At 58.8% G+C, this 21,128-nt stretch overlaps 1 protein-coding gene across 1 annotated transcript in view; it reads right to left on the reverse strand.

The window, feature by feature from the left end:
- The window catches only part of CACNA1A (calcium voltage-gated channel subunit alpha1 A), a 121,460-nt gene that overhangs the window by 4,823 nt on the left and 95,509 nt on the right, over positions 1–21,128 (reverse strand). The window contains 12 exon segments of the mRNA XM_042976796.1: positions 36–149; positions 279–417; positions 530–639; positions 1,214–1,314; positions 1,462–1,569; positions 9,980–10,085; positions 12,573–12,669; positions 14,879–15,006; positions 17,876–18,026; positions 19,777–19,892; positions 20,064–20,129; positions 20,475–20,591. Coding sequence (XP_042832730.1) covers positions 36–149; positions 279–417; positions 530–639; positions 1,214–1,314; positions 1,462–1,569; positions 9,980–10,085; positions 12,573–12,669; positions 14,879–15,006; positions 17,876–18,026; positions 19,777–19,892; positions 20,064–20,129; positions 20,475–20,591 — 1,353 coding nt within the window.

Below are 21,128 nucleotides of genomic sequence, written 5' to 3' on the forward strand. Positions count from 1 at the left end.
TCCAGCCCTGGGGGGGGGGGGGTGAAAGCGCTCACCTGGTTCTCCGCGGGGAGGCGGGGCATGGAGGCCGCCCGGGCCTGGCCTTCCATGGGGACGTAGTGCTCGCTGTCTGAGTAGCCGTCTCTGCCCATCTCTCGCATCTCCACAGACTGTGGGGCACAGGGCGAGGCCGGTGAGTCCGGGACCTGACGCTCGGACCCCAGACCCTTCCCTCCTGTACTGCTCGCGCCCGGGAGCTGTGGGGCGGTGGGGGGGTGGGGTGGGGGGGACAGAGGCACCTGGGAGTTGGGCTGGCTGTTGGGCATGTCGGTGGGAGGCCCCCGCTCTGGGCTCCACGTTCCGGTCTTCTGGAACATCTCCTGGGCCCGCTGGGTCACCCAGGACGGGCTCTCCTTCATGCCGCTTTCGTGAGCCAACCTGTGCGGGGGACAGAGGCCGGGGTGGTAGTGGGCACTCCAGGGGCGGCTGCCCTCGGGGGATGGCGCCCCCTGCCCTCCCATCCCCACCTTCTGGCCAGAGCCACACTCACAGGCCTCCTCCTGGGTCCAGCTGGGAGGACGGGAGGGCGTTCTGGCCAGGGCCCCCCTCCTGGGTTGGGGACGGGGGCTCCATGCGCTGGAACATGAGTGGTGTCCGATTCTGGGGGGACAGAGAGCAACGTGTGTGCACAGGGCGGAGGCTGGGGACAGGTGTTCAAGGCTCAGGCTCTGGCCACGGCTGCAGCTGAGAGACAGCAGGGGCGCTGTGCCGAGAGTGCGCCACATTCCCCCCGCCCCCCCCCCAAATGCCCAAAGCAATTCCCTCCTTGCAAATCCATGCGGAACGGGACCACTTCTCAACCCGGTCTGGCCCCATCATCTCCCACCTGGACCTGGAGATGCGCCTCCTCCCGGGTCTCCCGGCCCCAGCCCTTACCAGCTACGGCCACCAGAGGGCGGCCACCTGAGTGAGGTCGCTTCCCACGTCTGACGAGGAGCAGGGTGGCTCCCGTCTGACCCAGGTCTGACCCAGAGCAAAAGTCAGATTGCCCCCAGGGTGCCCAGGGCCCCCAAGGCGGAGCAGATGAATTCGTCCGGGCCACCTCCTTGGCACGGCCCTGCTTTCCAGCGACCTGCTCTGGGTCCTGGCTACCCCTCGCTGTTCTGGCCTGTCACCGCGGTGCCCGCAGGGCGACGGGCACCGGAGCGGAGGGCGCCAGGGCCCAGGGCCGTACCTGCTCCTCACGCAGGGCCTGCAGCTTCTTGGCCTTGCTCTGCCGGTAGTATTCCATGATCATCATGGCCGCGTAGATCTTCCCCACGGTCAGGTCTGTGGCTGGGGGGGGGGGGGGCACAGGACGAGCTCGCCGTGGGTGGGGGCCCCGGAGGCACCAGCCTAGTCCCTGCACCTGCCTCCTCCTCTCTCCCGCCCCTTCCGTCCTGGCGGGTCAGAGCCCGGGGCCGGGCGAGGCACGGCTCTTACACTTGTGAGGGGTGACCAGCAGGTCCAGCGTCTTCTGGGACAGGTTGGGCCAGATGGCCATCATCTCCTTCCTCAGCTCAGCGTCCATTTGCTGCTTGTCGGCCCCGCCTGCAACGTGGGCACAGAGGGGCCCTGACTGCCCGCCCGCTCTGGCTCTAGAGCCCTGGTTCTCACGGGCCACCAGTTCCCTGTGGGCCTGTCCCGGAGGAGGAATGGCTACGTGGGCCTCGGTCCTGGGCAGGGCCAGGGCCGCGGAGTGGCTCTGTGGGGGACAGCAGACATCAAGAGGGTCCAGCCGTGCAGTCTACCGCCCCGGGGCCTCGGTATTCCCATCCGCGAAACGGGACGGTGGCAATAGGACCCACCTCACCGGATCGAAGGCCAAAGTAGGTAATATGCGTGTGGGCTCAGGGCAGTCTCTGCCAGAGGATTAGTAGCACGGTGGCCCGTGCATCTGAGACGCGGCCCGGAGTAAGGCCCAGGGAGGCTGGGGCGTCCCAGAGCAACCCTGCTAGAGGAGACTTCTCCTTCAACCAAGCCTCCCCTCCCCCGGATGTGACCTGCTGCCGCTGCTGGCCTTTGGCCCCTCACCCCAGCCACGATGGCCACCGTCTCTTTGCCAGTGATTCCTGGCCCCTCCTGCCTGAGTGCATGGGAACACGACTCTCCCTGGCCCCCGGGACTGGCCGGGGCCCGCGTGAGGAGTTCTTTCTAATGAGCTGTGAGCACCGTGAACCGTCACTTTCGGGCCGGGGCATTTGATGGCCAGCGAGGGCCACTCTTGAGTTCGTTCTCCCTCTGGTGATATTACGGATCGTGGCTGCTCCCTCAGGCCTGGTGCCTAAGTGCCTGATGGACAGAGGCCCCTGCCGACCCAGGGAGGACACACAGCAGGAACGGGAAGCAGATCTTTGTCGGCTGGAGACCTTGGGGCTGTTTGTTCCAGAAGCAGCACGTTCTCCTCCATCTTGCCTGAGACACCAACCTGGCCCCACCGCCGTTTCGGAGCCCCCAGCCCCGGGCACAAGGGCACTGTTCCTAACTTTTAGGGGCAGGCACCGAGCCACAATAGTCACAGAGCGAGAGCAAGGGCCGGAAGGCCCCCTGCAGGCCAGATACGGACCCTGCAGTTGCTGGATTGTGGGGGGAGGCCCAGCAGGTGTGGGGAAGGGCAGGGGCCAGCTACCCCCCTCCCCCACCACAGAGAAGCATTTCAGCGTCTCAGCAGCCATCCCCTGGCGCGCATGCCCGCTGAAGAGCTGCTCCGCCTGGGGAGCCCCCAAAGCCCGCTTTGCCTCTCCTGGCCCGGTGTCTGCCTCTCTGCCCTTCCTCCCCCCCGCCCCCCCCCCCCCCCCCATTTCCCCCGCCCACCCTTGGGCTGCCCCGGCCCAGCTTCTCCGCAGATGCGGGCCAAGTACAGCCATCTGCCAGGCACTCTGTGGAGTTTTCGCTCATCTTCTCCCATGTGACTCTGGACACGTGTCTTTATTTCGGGAAAAGTCTAGCAGAAGGGGCTTTTTGCCGATGCGCAGGTAAAGCTCAGTGCCTGTGCCGGAGTGAGAATGTTGAGGCAATGCGGCACTTCGCCGCCTGGGTTAGCACAGCCGCCTCTGCTCAGGTCTCCATGTCCGCCCCCCCTCCACCACCAGGGGGCGCCTGTGACCATCCCTGTCGGTCAGGGGCCTCCTCTGCTTGCAGCTCTTGTGATTGCCCACGCCCTCACCATGAGTCCAGAAGGCCCTGCGCGATGTTCCTTCTTTTTTTCCTCTACTTCTGCCCTTGCTCACTCTGCCCCAGACACACCGATCTCACTGTTCCTCAAACACACCAGGCACGGTCCTGCCTCAGGGCCTTTGCACAGCCTGTATTTCCTTTGCCAGGATCGTTCTTTCTGCAGATATCCGCATGGCTCCCTCCCTTACCTCTTTCAGGTCCCTGCCCGACCTCTTTATCAAACAAGTCTTCTAGCTGGCCTCCCCAGCTAAAAACAGCCCTCCCCCATCCTCTTTGACGCCCTCCTGCTTTCTCTTCTTCCCACACATCACCTCATGATGTCATTCCCTATCTCACCCGCTAGAGGGCGAACTCCCCTGGTCTGGTCTTCCTTTACACCACTGGTGACGCAGGGGGCTGTGGTCACCAGGGGCCAAGCCGCGCGGGGGGTGGGACTGATGGGTGGTGGGTCAGGACTCAGGTTGGGAGGTCAGGACTATTGCGGGAGACGCTTGAGACCCTTGGGAAAACCCCCGGTGTTGTTAAGCTCTCAAGACCCTAGACACTAACCTATAACTGTTTCTCTTTCCTTACGGGAAGTGGTTGGAATTAACGGCTGTCTGCTGTCCACTGTGGCTAAGGGAGGTGCCCAGGGTCTCTGTGGCTCCTTCTCAGAGACACAGGAAGGGAGAAAAGAGAACATAACATTTCTTATTAAAAGCCACTTTCTCTTTAGGGCTTATGTTTCCCGTTTCTCATGAAGAAAAGGAAGACACCTGTCATTAAGGACTGAAATGTGTCCCCTCCCCCAAATCATGTTGGAGCCCCAACCCCCCAGTGTAACTGCATTTGCGGATAGGGCCTTTCAGGGGGTAATTAAAGTTACATGAAGTCATAGGGTCGTCCCTAGTCCAGTAGCACTGATGTCCGTCCCTATAAGGAGAGAGAGAGAGAGAAGGGTGCCTTGGTGGCCGGTTAAGCGTCCGACTTCCGCTCAGGTCATGATTTCGTGGTTCGGGAGTTCGAGCCCTGAGTTGGGCTCTGCGTTGACAGCTGGGAGCCCGGAACCTGCTTCGGATTCTGTGTCTCCCTGTCTCTCTCTCTGCCCCTTCCCTGCTCGTGCTCTGTCTCTCTCAAAAATAAACTTAAAAAAAAGGAAGAGAGAGAGAGAGAGAGAGGAGAAAGGCCTCACCAGGGATCAACCCTGCTGGCACCTCGGTCTTGAACTTCCAGTCTGCAGACCCGCGCGAGAAGACACGTCTATGGCTTAAGCCGCCCGCTCCTGGCATCTGTGGACACTGGGGGCTGGGTCGTTCCCAGTTTCGGGGTGCCCACGCGCTATATGGGGGGGGGCTGAGCCGCGCCCCTGGCCTCCACACATCCGGTTACTGCCAGCACCTCCCTCCTCAAATCCTGACCACCAAACTGTCCCCGGACATTGCCAAGTGTCCCCTGGGGGACAAGACTGCCCCCCCCCCCCCCCCCCGAGAACCACCACCTTCAGTCACATCCAAGATTGTAAGATTGTCAGTCGCATTGAATGAAGGGAAATGTCCGGGGGATTTCAAGGTGGCCTCCCGCTGAGGTCCTGGGGTTCCCTGAGGGCTGAGGCTCGGACTTATTCCTCCTCCAGGTACACGATTACTACGGGGGGGGGGCAGGGGCAGGAGCAACAGTCACCCCCAAACCAGGTGTGATCGGAGTGTCCTGCCCCAGGGTCCTCCCCTCCCCCATCTCATTCCGCAGGACTTGGGCCTCAGAGAGGCGGTCCCTGATCTCAGTGTGACAACTAAAAATGTGTCTGGACATTGCCAACGTCCCTTGGGGGCAGACGGCCCCTGGTTGAGAGACTCCCCAGCCGCCGACCCTGCTCTAGCCTTTCCGCAGAGTTCCAACCTTCTGACACATTACACGCTCCGCGGACTCGTCGTGCTTGTTGTTCGTCGCCCGTTTCCCTGCAGTCCCCTGAGGGTTGGAGGTTCACTGGTCTTTCACTGCCGTGTCCCACATATCGGCGACGGGGCTGGGCACACAGCAGGCACTCAATGAACGCTCTCATTCAACGAGCCACGGCCAACGGCCATCAGTTTCAGGCAGGTAACAAGAGGCCAGGAGGCCACCCTCTCCGGTGCGGGCAAGGCAAAGCCTTTTAGCTCCCACGAGGCCCACCCCAGAACCTTCCAGGTTATGGTGGACCCTTCCTTCACAGAGAGTCTGGTCTTCGGGGGGATTAAAGGGTGGGACAGTGGCCTCTCGGCTGGCCAGCTACGCGAAGTCTTGAACAGGAGTCTGCGCTGGCCCTGGGTGGGGTTAGCCGGGACTGTGGCCCTTTCTAAGACAATGGCAGAAAGCGTTCCTGTTTTTAGGAAGCTGAGGTCACCCTGCGTGTCGGCTACTAGTTGGCTCTGGGCTTATCTTTTCCCCATGAGACCCCTCCCCTCGCCCTGCCCCCAACCCTCCCAGTGACCGGGCTGGCAGCACACGGGTGACTCCGTGTTTATAAAGCTCTCGCTGGGGGCGCCTGGGTGGCTCAGTCAGTTCAGCGTCTGACTCTTAATTTCAGGTCACGATCTCACGGTTCGCGAGTTCGAGCCCCACGTCCACGCTCACGGTGCAGAGCTTGGTTGGGATTCTCTGTCTCCCTCTGTCTCTCTCTCTCTCTCTCTCTCTCTGCCCCTCCCTTTCTCCTGCTCGAGCTCTCTCTCTTTCAAAGTAAATAAACATTAAAAAAAAAAAAGTAAAGCTCTCGCTTTCCGCTCAGCGGAAGTCAGAGTGTTAGTGTTCGGCTGGGGGTTTTGATCTGCTAACTGGGTTTATGTTTGTTCAGGCAGGTGGTTGGCTCTGCCCTCATCGTCTGGCTGCGGGCAGCAGGAGGGCAGGGGGGCAACGAAGGGACACAGACTGAGTCCCTTGGAAGGAGGATTCAGAAACACTCCTGGGTGGAGAGAGCGGGGTGGTAGGGGAGGGGCAGACAGACAGAGGAGGGAGGGGCACAGACATAAAGGGGACACAGGGGTGAGCAGAGGGACTTGTGTCCTCTCTCCCAAGCATCTAGCTAAGAATGGCCTCCCAATTTGGGGAGATCTGGAGAATGACAGAGGTTAATCTGTTCCCACATGCTGTCCCCTGCCTGCTGGACAGGCGCTCAGTATGTTTAGAAGTAAACTGAGCTGTTGGGAAAAAAGAAAAAAAAGGTGTTATACTTTGAGCCTGCCTGAGACTCTCAGCTAAAATGGCTGTGATTGTCATCACTGTTGTAACTGTTGTCTCCACGCACTCAGCTGACCTTCCTTAACCCCAGAGACGGGCTCAGCTGTTCCCCGTGGAACTCCGGGCGGGGGGGGGGGGGGGGGGGGGGCACCTGGTGCCTTTGTCAACATCAGGACCGAGGAGAGGCCCTTGGCTCAGAGATGTTGAGGGCGTGACCCTCTGGGAACTGAGTAGCATCTGGAGTACGAGTGACAGCAGTGACAGCCAAACTCAGGCACATTCCCAGGAGCCCCTGAAATCCTCACGTGGGGAATCTGGCAGGTGTCCCAACGACTGGCCTTACTGGGGTCCCACAGAAGGTGTCCCCGTGGTAAAGGATAACTCGGCACATTCCGGAAGAAAGGACTGGTCCCCGGCTGCCTCCTGGGAGGTCACTTTCTAAAGTGTCCTGTGTGATAAAAACCTCTTTGTTTATCTGAGGGCCTTGGGCCGCTCAAGATAGTTTATTCTAACAGTGTGATTTATGGCGGGAGGGAGGGGGGTCTGGGCCATGTGACATCGTTAGTGTGACCTCTGGAGTGGCTGGGGTCTGAGTAGCTAAGGTCACACTAACGATGTCACATGTCATGACTCTGGTCACCGAAGCTCGGGCGGGCTTCCCTCGTCGGTAGAATCGCACCGTCACACGCGGTCGTGGGGACCCCAGAAGCTGACTTCCGGGTGCTGCCCGCGTAACTCCACCAGCAGGGGACCCTGACCCATGTGCCTCTGCTTTGCACATTTCATTTTTTTATTTTTAAATTCTACTTATTTATTTTTTGAGAGAGAGAGAGATCACAGAGAGAGAGAGAGAGAGGGAACCATGCTCAGCAGGGAGCCCGACGTGGGGCTTGATCCCACAACCGTGAGATCATGCCCTGAGCTGAAATCAAGAGTCAGCCATCCAACCAACTGAGCCTCCCAGGCGCCCCTCCTCTGCGGATTTTAACCTGTGTCCTTCTGCTGTAATAAACTGCGACCGTGAGTCAAACAGTGCCTCCCAGTTCTCAGTCTTTCTAGTCAATTACTGAACCCGAGTCTTGGGTTCCCTTGGGACCCCTGAACAGGTTCCCCAGAGAGAAACAGCAGCCGGGCCACCAAAGCATCACATACCGAGAGTGGGTGCGCTGTTAGACCCGTTTTACAGGCGAGGGAACCACGGCAGGCCAAATTCTAAAGCCGCCCCTGCCTCCTGTCCTAAGATTCTGGCTGTCCAATCAAACGCTAGTCTAGGGGGCTGCTGTGAAAGGGCTCTGCAAAAGTAATTCAAGTCCTGAGTCGGCTGACTGTCAGACACAGAGCTGATCTGGGTGGGCCTGACCTAATCAGGCGAGACGCCGAAAAGCCGAGTGTTCTCTCTGGCTGGCGACAGAAGAAGTCAGAGATCAGGTGCGTCCCCGGGCGCTCAGCGTAACCTCTGGCTAAATCCCAGCGAAGAAACAGGACCTCCGTCCCACAGCCACAAGGGACTGAATTCTGCCAAGACCTGAATGAGTTTGGAAATGCATCCCCGCCCCCAGAGCTTCCTGAGAAGAGCCCAGCCCGGCCAACAGCGAGATTTTGGCCCTGGGGGGACCCTCAAATGGGTCACACTAACCCATGTGAGCCCTCCCAGGCCTCTGACCTACAGAACCGAGAGCTAAATAAGCAGATGTTTTAAGCCGTTCCATTTACGCTGGCGAATACACGGCCGGAGGCTCGGGGAGGGTGGCCTCACCTGCCCAGGTTTACGGCGCGGACGGGCAGGTGGGCGAGATGAGGCCACAGAACACAACCCTCTCACCCAATTTCTCACCCAGAAAACTGCCACCCACCCTTGTGCTCCCTCCCCTCCCTGGGCTGGGACCTGGACCAGCTTCCACCCCAACGATGGGGAAACAGTCCTGGGGGCACAGAGCCACGAACAGCCAGAAACCGGGCCCGGACTTCCGTCGTGCACGGAGCTGCCCCGTAAGCATGAGCCGCTCACCTCCGACTTCCTGCAGGAGACGGGACTTCCAGGGGGATGGCCCCACCCCCCCTTCTGCTGTCCCCTGAGCCTCATCTTGGCCCTTTCCGATCTTTCTTGCTCTCTCCGGGGGCTCCTTCTGCTTTTGTACCTTCGCCAGCACGCTTCCTGGCCCTAACTTTGTCCGTCCTCAACCTGCTCTCCCTCCGGCCCCGGCTCTCCCTCCCCTGGGGACCCTGGATGGAACTCCCGGTGGCTTCAGCTGGTGGAGCCCTGACCTTTCTCTTTAGCCCCCCAGCTTCCGGCCCTCTGCTGGACGACACGGTCATCGACCTGCCCACCCCCCCTTCCCACACTCCCTCTCCCTGGCGACCGGTGCACCTCTCTCTCTGCCCGGCTGTCCCATCACCTGCCAAGTCACATCTGGTCTCCTGTCAGGCCTCTAGACCCCGTTTCAAGGCAGGGGGGCTCTGACCCCCTCCGCCAGAGTTGCCCGTCATGAAATCCACTGCTCGCTCTCGGTCCTTGTCTTCCTTGGCTGTTGGGCGGGAACGGTCGTGCTGGAGACACCCTTCGGGGGCCCACGCTGGCCCGGCCTTCACTCGCCTCCCCGGTCGCCCCTCCCTGGTCACCTCTAACACTGCGGTGGCCCCGGGCTGTCCTTGGGGCCTCTCAGTTCACACTTATCTCCTTGCCGAGCTCGTCCAGTCCCCTGGCTTAAGATGTGTCGGCATCTGATGTCTCCTGACTTTGCATCTCCAGCCCAGCCGGGAAGACGGCGTTAACTTCGCCTTCAGAACCTTCCTGGGGAGGCGTTCCCCACCGGAAGCATCCGCGGGAGAGCCCCCTGCCCGCACCGCGTCTCCAGGCCGACACCGACCTCCTGCCCTTCCTTCGCCCCAAACCTGCCCCTCCCACCTTTTCCTCGTCTCAGGCAGCCGCGGCTCTGTCCTTCGGCTGCTCAGGCCCTCGCCCCTGGGGGTGGCCTTGACTCCTCTCTCTGCCTCACGCCTTGCATCGGCCATGGCGTGGGCCAGCTCCCAGGACACGGCCGGACTCTGAACACTCCACACCCCCCCCGAGTCTAGGCAGCCATCCTGCTTTCACTGGGATCATTTTTGGGTCAGTGGCCTCCACGCTGACCTCCTCCCGGTCCGTTCTGCCCCGCGGCCAGAGGGAGCCTGTTCAAGTGTGAGTCAGGTCAGGTGCCTCCTCTGCTTTGGAGGCTGCAGGCACCCCCCCTCGCTCAGAGGGCAAGGCAGTTCAGCACGGCCACGGGTGGCCTCCTACCTCAGGGCCTTGGCACCTGCCGGGGCACTTTCTCCCCACGTGTCCACATGACTCCTTCAGAACCTCCTCAGGGAAGCCTCTCCCACTGGAAGCGTGAACTGCCACGTCCCCCCCCCCCCCGCATATAGCACTGGCCGGCACGCAGGAAGCGTGCACGAGACGTTTGCCGGCTGAGTGGGTGAGTGAGGGGAGACCGGGACGGGCCAGGGGCTCCTCTGGTTTCAGGCGGGGAGTGGGATCCCCGGCGGTCCGCTGCTCTCCCCTTCCAGGCCCCAATTCCATCCGGTCCCACCTCCCTGCTCCCGTCCCTGCCCTTACCCTTGGCGATCTTGATGTCCAAGGCTGTGCGGATCAGGGCCATGAGGGTGGAATTGAAGTGGACGGTGTTGTCATCGGCCACGGGCAGATCCATGCGAAGGAGCCTCTACAGAAGACCAAAGGCGAGGGCAGTCATTCCCAGGTACCCCTCCCGGTCCCCCGTGAGCCAGACCCACACTACCTGGGGAGCCCCAGGAAGAACTCTGAAGGCAGTGGCTGAGGCGACCCCACCCTCAGGCTACCTGTCTCCAGGGCTCCGTTTACGGATTCCCCTTTGTGGCCCGTGGGGAGGGCTCTGGGGCTCGGCTACACCAGGAGCCCCTGCCCTCCCCTCTCCCGCACGCCGGACGCGAGAGCTGGCATGTCCCCAGGTTGGCCCAGACCCCGCCCTGCCCCAGAGTTCTTCTGGACGACTCCGCTCCGTTCCGACCCCAAAGAAGAGAGCAAGCCGGATCTCAGCAGCACGTGCAGCAGCCAGGCACAGGGGTCCACGGCCACAGCCGCCGGGGGGGCCGCCGGCTCCCCACCTCCTCCACCCCCCCCTCCCCCCGCCCCGGCTCGGCCCAGACCAGACCAGATGGGCACAGACCACATCATTCCTCTGAGAAGCGGCAGGCAGGCGGCCCCCCCGCGGACGGGGCGGCCCCTCGCGGACATGCAGCGAGGCACAGACACACAGAACGGCAGACAGGGGCGCGCATGCAGACGGAATCTCGAGACTCATTCATAGCTCCGTGGAAAGTGTATCTCAGGGGCATGTCCGGATCTTGGCTCTGTGTGATGGCAAGGGGAAGGGGTGAGGGGGCGTTCCCGCGGCCTGGGGAAGAAAAGACTCCCCATGTCCCAAGCAGGGGCTCTGTCCCCCGTGCTTGGTGATATAGGAGAGGATGCTGGACCGGTGGGCACCAGCCCAGGCTGAGGTGGCATGGAAATGGGGGTTGAGGGTGGATTAGGTGTTCACGGTGCGGGGAGGGAGGGGGGGGGATTCAGACGCAGGTCAGCGGGAAACACAGAGCTGGAGACGGGGAGAGGGCTGGCAAACCCAGAACTGGACACACGAGAGGGACTGGGGCGGGGAGGCGGGGAGGGAGGCGGTAGACACAGAAACACACACAACTGCAGGTTGTGCACTGCACAAAAGGCTCACCGACTTAGAAGTCACGCATTTGTGTATTTGAATGGCAACTTCTCAGGCGATGACCGAGAAGTTTCCTGTTCTTACCACATGGGTGGATTACAACCATTTTCCAACAGACCAAATGTTCTGTGGAAAGGGTGTCCTTTTCAGAGTTGCACAAAGGTGCCTTATGGACTCCTGGTGGCCCTGCACAGAGCCCAGGAAGCGAAGGGGACTGTCTCTCTCTCTCTCTCTCATACACACATGCACACAGCTAAACACCAAGAGAAGGGACAAAAGGAAAGCGAGAGGAGGGAGAGGCGCGGGGGGCGGGGGGCAGCCCCTTTCCAGCCTTGATCGGGAAGGAGGAGGAGGAGGGATGAGGCTGCAGTGAGACGGCTAGAGAGGCAGGAAGGGATGGCACTAACAGAAGGGGAGGGAGGACTCTCGCAGACACAAGGTGGGCCGGGGTAGATGGGAGAGCAGGATGACGGGGTCATTTTCCGGGAGGCGGGAGGCAATTTCAAAGGTCATCCCTGAACTTCTCGTGGATGAGCTGGAGGGAACAGAGCATCTGTCCTTGGGTGCCAAGGGAGATTCCGGGACAGGGGTCCGGAGGGGCGGCCCGGCCCAGCCGCCTGGCGGCGGGACCCTTGCACCCTCAGCCAACATGCACCATCCCCCGATCGGCCATGGTGCCTGCCCGCCCCAGGCCCCCGCCAAGGCAGCGTGCATGGCCTGCATCAGGGTGCCACGGTCCAGGGGTCCAGCTGCGGCCTGCCTGCCCACTCTGGAACAATGGAGAGGCATGTTGGGGTGCCTAGGGGAGGATGGGTGGCATAGGGATGGGGGCTTGGGAAGCAATTTTGGGGGGGAGGGAGAGGTGGAGGGAGGAGAGGCTCTGGGTACTCCTCGGGAGGTCTTGAATCCCCCAAGGCCCTAGGTCAGAGATCAGCTTCAGGTGTACATGGTGGGGGGGGGTTGCTGCTGGACCTGGGGGCTCGAGATACAAAAGATGGGGGGGGGCAGGGCCTCGCCTTGTTGGGGCCAAAGCCCCCTGCTGCGAGGCACCTGCCCCGGCCTGGGCGTGGGGGGGGCCGCTCTGGGTGGGCAGAAAGGAGGCGAGGCGGTGTTCCCTCCGAAGCATGTTTGTGTCCAATTTGGTTCCCAGGGGACCAGGTGCGAGGGGACCGGGGGGGCTCCCCTCCCCCTCCCCCCCCCGGCGTGTCGGCCATAATGGAGTCTCAAAACACCAAACCACACTCATCAGAAAAGACGGACACAGTGTGCTGCTTAGAGTCAAAGGGACGGTCATGATCCATTTACTCGAGGAGGAAAGGGGGAGAAAAAAAGAAAAAGAAAAGGAAAAAAAGGAGAAGAAGAGTAACTCGGGAAGAAGAAACTCGGCTGGTCGTTCCTGGTCAGCACTGGAAAATCCCCAGTGCCCGACGCTAGTGGTCGGCAAGGGTAGACTACCTTGTAAGCCACTCTGGCCGGACACTTCTTCCCCAGACCCAGGGGCGGAGACATGTGTCTCAGCATCTGATACATGTCCGGGTAAGGCATGCGGCCCCTAGCAGCACCGAAAACAAAATGGGGTGGGAACGGAGAACCAAAGGGAGGGGTGGGGGGGGGGGGTGGAGAGGAAGAAACCGAAAAAAAAAAAAAAAAAACCCAAAAAAACAAAACCAAAAACAAACAAACAAACAAAAAAACAAACAAAAGCAGGAACCAAACCAAAAAAAAAAAAAACAAAAAACAAAAAAAACCCAAAAACCAAACAAACAAAAAAGCCACACGAGCCGAAAAAATAGAGAGAGAAAGATGCAGAGAACAATAAAATAGGTATTTCAAATCAAGGGAAAACAGGAGAAAAAAAAAAGGAAGAGGAGGGAATTAAAAAAAAAAAAGATTATTTCACTGCTCACGAGCAGGGAGAGAGAAAGAGAAAAGAGAAAAGTCAGATTCAGTTTTGACTCTGAGCTATGGTTCTGGTGGGGCGTGGAGGAGAGGGGGCAGTTCTCGTTTTGGAGCGCCTGGAACAACGCTTTGGCTCAGTGTTATTTTAAAAATCGGGTGAAAGTTCTCTGGTTTGGCTGAGGCTGGTCTCTGAGGGGGCCTAGACGGGGAGGGGGGCGCTGGGGCGGCGGGAGGAGGGCTGGGGGCTTTGGGAGGCGAAGGGGGGAGGGGGGAGAGAGTGGAGGTTGATGGGGGGGGTCAATGCACACTTCCGACCCCCCCGGATGTGTCTGATTTGGGGTGCCGTTGAGACCCTGGGATGGGCAGCTTCAGCTAACAGCAAGCAGAAATGGCTGAAGGGAACGGAGAGATATGTTCCATGCTTCATCGAGTCTACGTGACTGCATTCTGTTGGCTAAGAATTTTCTAGTTTAATGCAAGAAAGAGAGATGGCTCTGTTTTTTAGATATATATATATATATATATATGAAATATATATATTGAAGAACCCCAAGCCACACTCATTCCATGGATGCTAGCAGGTTTTAGTGGAAATCAAACCTTGCAAGCAACCCTATGAGGACATTTCTTGCCTAAGCCGAGAGGGGGAGATATCACGCGCAATAAACTGTACATATCCTTATAATGAATCCGACCGCTGAAAGGAGAAGACAGGGGTTAGTGGAGGTAGGGGTCAGGCTGTCCCCCGCGCACACGGCGAGGTCATGATGCCAGGGGTTGGGGACCCCTTGGCTTGAACACTCGCAGACCCGGGGCAGAGGGTTTCGGTTGGGGTGTGTGACAGTTCTGGGCTGGTGGTGGTGGGGGGGGGCCCTCCCCCCTCCCCCCGGGGTTCTCTCTGCGTCTCCCTTCTCCACAAGCTACATGGGCTACACTGGGGGGAGGGGGAGCTCGTGGAGGAGAGGACAAGGGGACAGCATCCACCTGCTGTGACCTAAAATCAAAAGACGAAGAGTTAGGAACCAGCCAAAAGTCAAGCCCCAGACCCGTGGCTCACCCCAGGCCCTCGGTCTCACGGAGGGCTTGTCTGGGGCTGCAGGAAGGGCAAAGAGGGACTCCTCCCTACTCCTCCCCACCTTCTCCTGAGGCCTCCCCTCCAGCACCCACACTGCTGAGGGGCCCCATTAACGCCTTCTCAGGCCCCAAGCCCAGTCTGAACTAGACTCCCCGGTTAGCGGTGGGTGGGTTCTGAGCTTCAGGATTGCTCCTCTGAGCGTCCCGCAAGGCGTCACGCTGTTCCATGCATGCACTGGGTGGAGACCACCCTCTGGAGCCACCACCTGTCAGTCAGGAGGGAGCACTCGGGTGCCGAAGAGTAGGAGAGCTCGCGCCCCTTGCGACCGTGATTTGTGTGATCACTTGTACCAGCACGACTCCAAACTCACGGCCAAGCCCATCTGCCCAGGGAGCCAGGCCGGCCCCTTTCCCACAGCTCCCAGTAGAGCAGAGGCTGAGAGGCCTCTGGCTTCCTCCCTGGCTTGCTTGTCCTCATCATCCGGAGGCCTCTCAGGCAGGGGCAGGGGAGATTCACGGGAGGCAAAATTCTCAAAATCCTCAATGCTCGATCCCTTTCCTCATCTCCCAGAAAGCCTGGGCCTCGGGCAGGGGTGTACCCGACCAATTCACCTGTAGTGTGGGAGGGCACTGAATCTCATCTCTTTCCTCCAGGCTGACCCCTCTGAGGTCCTGGTGAGCTCCCTAGGGACCCAGCGCCCCGAAGTCTGGGCCCTGGCCTAGCCTAGGGTGCTTTGGTGCCAGAGAAAGGCGGGCGATGTGGCTGAGGGACTTGGGTGACTCCTTACCACGCTGCGGGGTCGTACTCGGCCCAGACACGCACGTACTCATCCAGGTGGTGGGGGCCCAGGATGGAGGAATCTCGGGTGAGGTACTCAAAGTTGTCCATGATGACAGCGACAAAGAGGTTCAGCATCTGTGGGGACCCCGGGGGCCAAGAAGGAGTGGGGGAGAGCGAGACAGACCCAAACACACAGACACAGAGGCCCAGGGAGAGAGAGAGAGAGAGATGAGAGATGAGAGAGAGAGAGGGAGAGAGGTGAGATGGGGAAAGGGAGACGGAGAAAGAGAAAGATGGGGGGGAGGGGTTAGAGAGGAAAGACACAGACTCACACAAGGAGTCCAGACACAGATGGCAATATGGAGACGGGACAGAGAGAGACAGAGGCGGAGACAGAGAGAAATACAAAGAGACAAAGACCCACGATGATGGACAAAGAGAGTTGGAGAGAGAGGGGGGAGAGGCTATGTGAAATGGGGGCCAACCCCAAGGGACCGCCATGGCCCCAAATCTTCCCACACCTGGCCCCCAACAAGGCCAAAGCGAGTGCTTCTTGCGGGCTGTATTCCCAGTCCCAGCACACAGTAAGCAAGTATTTCTTGGGTGGATGGATGGATGGATGGATGGATGAATGGGTGAATTTTCCTGCCCCCGTCTGCCTCCGGTGGCACCTTCTCACATATTCTTTTAGCCCTTAGCACGTGGGGGTCTTGCATCATCTTGCCTCTAAGTCTTTGCAAATGTTGCTCCTTTAGGGAACATCACGATCTGTCTCTCTATGGGTAGCAGCATCTGGGGGAACTCCCTCCTTTATACTTAAGAGGCTGTAGCTGGGCGTGGCCGATTCCCCACTTTATGGCTCCACAGGCAGCAGTCATGTAACCCAGATCTGTGATTGGTTGGGGGGGGGGGCGGCACGTGACCCAAGGTGGCCAATGAGAGCCTTCCCTGGGATTTGTGCTGACGCTCCGGCCGCCATTTTGCCTCCACAAGGAGAAAGTCTGGGCATGGAGCCAGTGTGGAGAAGAGCAAAGAGGATGGAGTCCGCTTGTCTGGCTCCAGCCTCGCCTGACCGTTCAGTTACACAAGTCGGTGAACTGTATATGCTGCTTACTTCAGTTAAATTTCTGCGGCTTGCAACCAATTTGATTGAAACGGGTCCTAGCGCCTCCATCACAGCACATATCAGACCACACTGCTGTTACCTGCCGACCTGTCTGCCTATCACCCCTGCAGACTGAGAGAACCACGTTCTGCCCTTGTACCCCGGTGCTTGGCATGTAGTAGGTATTAACCAAATGTTGAGACGTAAACATAGTAGGTGCTTAACAAATAACTCATAATCCTCGCTGTCCTTAACTTGAGTCACTCAGTTTTTAACTCAGCTTCGTGATATCGATTGAGCACCTGCTGTGCACCAGTTGCTGTCCTAGGTGCTGGGGACCTGGCAGCGAACAAAAAAGAAATCCCTGCCCTTGGGGGGCTGATGGTCAAGTGTAGATGTCCTCTAGGGGCCTGCCCTTCCAAGATGGGCTGTATTATAAGATCTTGTCCCCACATGTACCCATAGCTGCTTGGACAAGGGTGGCCATTTGACCAGAGACTGGGCTGGCCCTTTCAGACTCTTCCGGGGATTTGGAACTGGACAACGGACCCTCCGGGTCAGCAGCTGTAGATGCTGGGAGATAGAGGCTGCAAATCTCTCCGTGTGAGGCCACTGGTGTGAAGAGGGAGAGGGTGCTGGGCTTCTGCTGACAGACGCTGGCGTCTGGCTGGGGTCTGCACACGCCTACACTCCCTCAGCAGCTGGCTTCTTATACCCTGCCAGTGGGAGCCACGGTCAGGAAACCAGACCGGGAAGGACAGGAGAAGGGACTCCTTTTCCTATATTGTGGGTTGAATTGTGTCCCCCTCAAAAGACATGCTCAAATCCTAACCCCTGGGAGCTGTGAGTGTAATCTTATTTGGGAAAAGGGTTTTTGGGATGTCATCAAGTTAGGAACAGGTCATACGGGATCAGGGCGGGCCCTTGATCCCATCTGACTTCTGTCCCCCAAAAGAGAGAAATCTGGACGCACACGCACAGGGGAGAGGCCATGCGAAGGCAGAGGCAGAGACTGGAGGGATGTGGCCACACGCCAAGGACCGCGTGGGGCCACCAGAAGCTAGAAGAGGCCGGGAAGGATTCTCCCCTAGAGCCTTTGGAAGGGGCAGGGCCCTGCCAACGCCTTGATCGGTTTTAGCCTCCGGAACTGTGGGAGGATCAATCTTTGTTGCCCCCCAGTTTGTGGTCCTTTTTCACAGCAGCCGCAGGAAACCATCACCGTCTGCAACGGTCTAGGGGCAACGGATCACCACGGTGCCGGCACCCCCCCAGCGGTGCCAGGGGCAGCGGGGTGGGTCAGTACACCCTCTTGTCCTTTTAATTCCCCAGCCCTTGCCTCCCACAGCCAGTAATTCTTGGTGGCTTCGGGGTTTTCTATTTCTCTTTCAACCCCATGTAGCCAATCCCTGTATTAAATCTCCTCCACTGAAGACACCTAATACCTAGATGGTTTCTGTTCTTCTCACTGCTCCAGGGAGAGGGGAGAACATAACTAGCATCCTGTGTAACTAGACTGGCGGGGGGACCAGCTCTCAGCACCACTAGGCTTTCCCTCGGTATAACCCAGCAGTTCTCGGGTGGGGGAGATTCTGCCCTTCCCCTCTATCCCTGGGAACACTGTCAATATCTGAAGGCACATTTGCTGATCAACAGCTGGTAGGAGACCGGGGTGGAGACCAGGGATGCTGCTAAAGACCCCGCAGCACACAGGACAGAGAGTGAGCCAGCCCCAAGTGTCGACAGTGCTGACGTCCAGAAACCCCGGTTAACCTAATCCCCAGCGGGCTCAGAGACGCTTCGGAGGGAGCAAATCTGCCGCACAGCCATGTTCTAGAGAAACCCGTGCCCCTGAGTGGGAGCCAGGTGAGGAAGCCCACCCTCACATGTCCACAGACTCACCAGAAACGAGCACAGGAAGATGAAGGAAACGAAGTAGAAGTAAGCAAATTCATTGCCACACTCGGGAGTCAGGATGCCAGAGTTCTTATCACACGGCTTCCCACTGAGGCAGGAAAGCATGATGTTGTGCCAAGCCTCCCCGGTGGCACTCCTGAGAACAGAGAGGGGGCATCAGGGACCTGGGCACCCAGTCCTGGACACTAATACCCCCCCCAGGGAGGCCGAGCACCGGGCTCTGGGTTGGACTGGCGTGAGTTCAAGTCCAAGGTAAAGCACCTTTTTTCTCCGGGAACTAACAGAGGTGATTCTCATCCTTTGGCTGTGCATTAAAGTTCACGGGGAGCCTTTCAACAATGCTGGCACCAAAGCCCCACTCCCACAGACTTCGTTTCAGTTGGTTTGGGGTGGGGCCTGGGGAAGCAGGTATGTTTTAAGAGCTCCCGTCCCTCCAGGCAGTAGTCACCTCTTCCTACCTTCTCCCTAGGTCTCTCTGTTCCAGGCACACTGGGATCCTTGCTGTCCCCAAACATGGCAGCCGCGTTCCTGCCTCAGGGCCTTTGCACTTGCTATACCTTCTTCCTGGATTGCCCTTCCTCAGATATCCACACGGCTTCCTCTGTCAGCTATTTCTTCCACGTGTCACCTGCCTCCAGGGAGGCGTGACCTACCAGCCTCCGCTCCTTTAGTTGTTGCTAAATTAGAACTTTTTTTATTGTACCCAAATATGTATAACATAAAATTGATCATTTTAGCTATTAATAAAGGTATAGTTCAGTGGCATTCAGTACATTCACAATGCTGTGCACCCGTCACCGCTGTCCACGTCTGGAATCTTCATCTCTCCCAAACTGGGAACTTGTATCCGTTAAACATTAGCTCTCCACTGTCCAGTTGTGGAGCCCCTGGCAATATCTGGTCTGTTTCCTCTCTATGAATTTGCCCTTTCTAGGTACCTCCTATAAGTAGAATCACTCACTATTTGTTCTTTTGCGTCCACTTCCCTCTTAACCTTTTTTATCCCCTTCTAGCACTCTCCATCATTAGCTCACTGATTGCCTTTCTCCCCCATGGGAATAGAAGCATTCGGATGGCACAGACTATCTCTTTCTGCTTTGTTGCCAGGCCCTTCTGCAATGCCTGGCACACAGTAGGTGCTCAGTAAATCTCTGATGAGTAAATGAAAGAACTCTTAATGTGCAGCCAGGATTAAGAATCAAGCCTCAGGGTCTATAAGCCTCAATTTCCTTACCTGTCGGATGGGATTGCCGAGAATCCCCACCTCACAGGATGGTCAGGATTCAGTGAGGTAATGTCTGAAAATGCCTTCTGCACTTGTGTCCCTGGGCCTTCAGCTTCTGCCCAGCCAGTGTCCCTGCCGCCACCACTCCCCCCCCACGCCCCCCGCAAGGCCAGCCCAACCCTCACTGGAACAGAAGAGGACACGCCCCCACCAAAAGAAGAGGGAGTGGACACGCCCCCACCAGAAGAGGGAGAGGACACGCCCCCTACGGAAGAGGACACGCCCCCACCAGAAGAGGGAGAGGACACGCCCCCTACGGAAGAGGACACGCCCCCACCAGAAGAGGGAGAGGACACGCCCCCTACAGGAAGAGGACACGCCCCCCACCAGAAGAGGGAGAGGACACGCCCCGTACAGGAAGAGGACAGGCCCCCACCAGAAGAAGAGGGAGTGGACACGCCCCCACCAGAAGAGGGAGAGGACACGCCCCCTACGGAAGAGGACACGCCCCCACCAGAAGAAGAGGGAGTGGACACGCCCCCTACAGGAAGAGGACACGCCCCCCACCAGAAGAGGGAAAGGACACGCCCCCTACAGGAAGAGGAGGAAGAGGGCACGCCCCCACCAGAAGCGGAGGCTGAAAGCGCGTCCCCTCTCTCACCTGAAGAGAAGCATGAGGGCCTGGAAGAAGGTCCGAAAGTTATTGTGCTCAGTGATTTGGAACTCATCCTCATCACTGTCCTCATCCTCCACGTCGATGCCGATGTTGCCAAACACCTGGGGAATCGGAGCGTGATGACCGGGGGCAGCCATGCCCTCAACGGCTCCAGGGAAACCCCACTCAATCCCCATGGCGGTCTCTCCAAACTGGGTCCCCCTGACCCGCCCGGCCTGAGGACGGTGGCCGTCCCAGGGAGGGCTCTGGGAACATTAGGGGTGGGCACTCACCTGCATCCCGATGATGGCGTAGATAAAGAAAAGCATGGCGATCAGCAGACAGACATAAGGCAAGGCCTGGTGGGAAGGAAGGCAATGAAGGAGAGTGCGGGCAGGGGGGGTCGCCTCTCGGCCACACCATTTCCCTCCCTTGTCCCAGAGAGCCACCCCACAGGGTTGGGCGGTCCCAGGCTGTGCCAGAGTGGTGCCAGGGCTTTTGGTGGGCCTCTTTGAGGCCATGGTGGCAGGGTATCAGGGGGATTCCCCTTGGAGCTCTCCAGCCGCCCCAGGAGCAGGCAGCCTAGAGAAACAGACTCTCAACAAAGTGCACCACACACGCATTTCCACCCGATTTGTACTCTCAGCCAGAGCAGGGATGGGGGGTATGATCTTCTCAGCCCCAGGCCAGCTTCAGGGGCTCACCTTGAAGGACTGCACAAAGGTCCAGAGAAGAATTCGGATGGTGTAACCCTGTCGGAGGAGTTTGATGAGCCGGGCAGCTCGGAAGAGGCGGAGGAAACTCAAGTTGATGAAGTTATTCTGGGGAGATGGAGAGAAACAGGGTGACCATCCACCCACCCCCAGGGGCTCAGAGCCGTCACCACTCACAGAGGCCCCTACATGAAGCCAACCAACAGGAAAAGCAAGCCAGACCCCAAATAAGGAGGGAGAGAAAGCACTACTTAATGCAATGGTGCGGAGGAAAAAACGTCGAAAAGGGAACAAAGTTTGGGAGGTGGTGGGGGGGGAGGATAGGGTGGGAGGAAGGAAGAGGCAACTCAAAAGCATAAACCCTCCCGGCCAGCCCCACCCGCAATGGGGAAAAGGAAAGAAAAAGGAAGGAAGAGAAAGGAACCGGGTGGGGTGGGGGTGGGGAAGAAATAACAAAAGAACAAGGAAAAGAAAATATATCCGAATCATCCAATCAGGAAAAAAATCGAGATGGTTTTTGTTTCTCCCAACAACCAAATGCACTGAGACGATAGGACACAAGCGGGTCAAGTTGCCGAATCCATCACACGTGTACGATGCACAAACACCAGGGCGGGGTGGGGGTAGCCAGCACGCTCAGGCCTG

This window comes from Panthera tigris, chromosome A2 (assembly GCF_018350195.1).
Source record: "Panthera tigris isolate Pti1 chromosome A2, P.tigris_Pti1_mat1.1, whole genome shotgun sequence".
Taxonomy (NCBI): domain Eukaryota; kingdom Metazoa; phylum Chordata; class Mammalia; order Carnivora; family Felidae; genus Panthera; species Panthera tigris.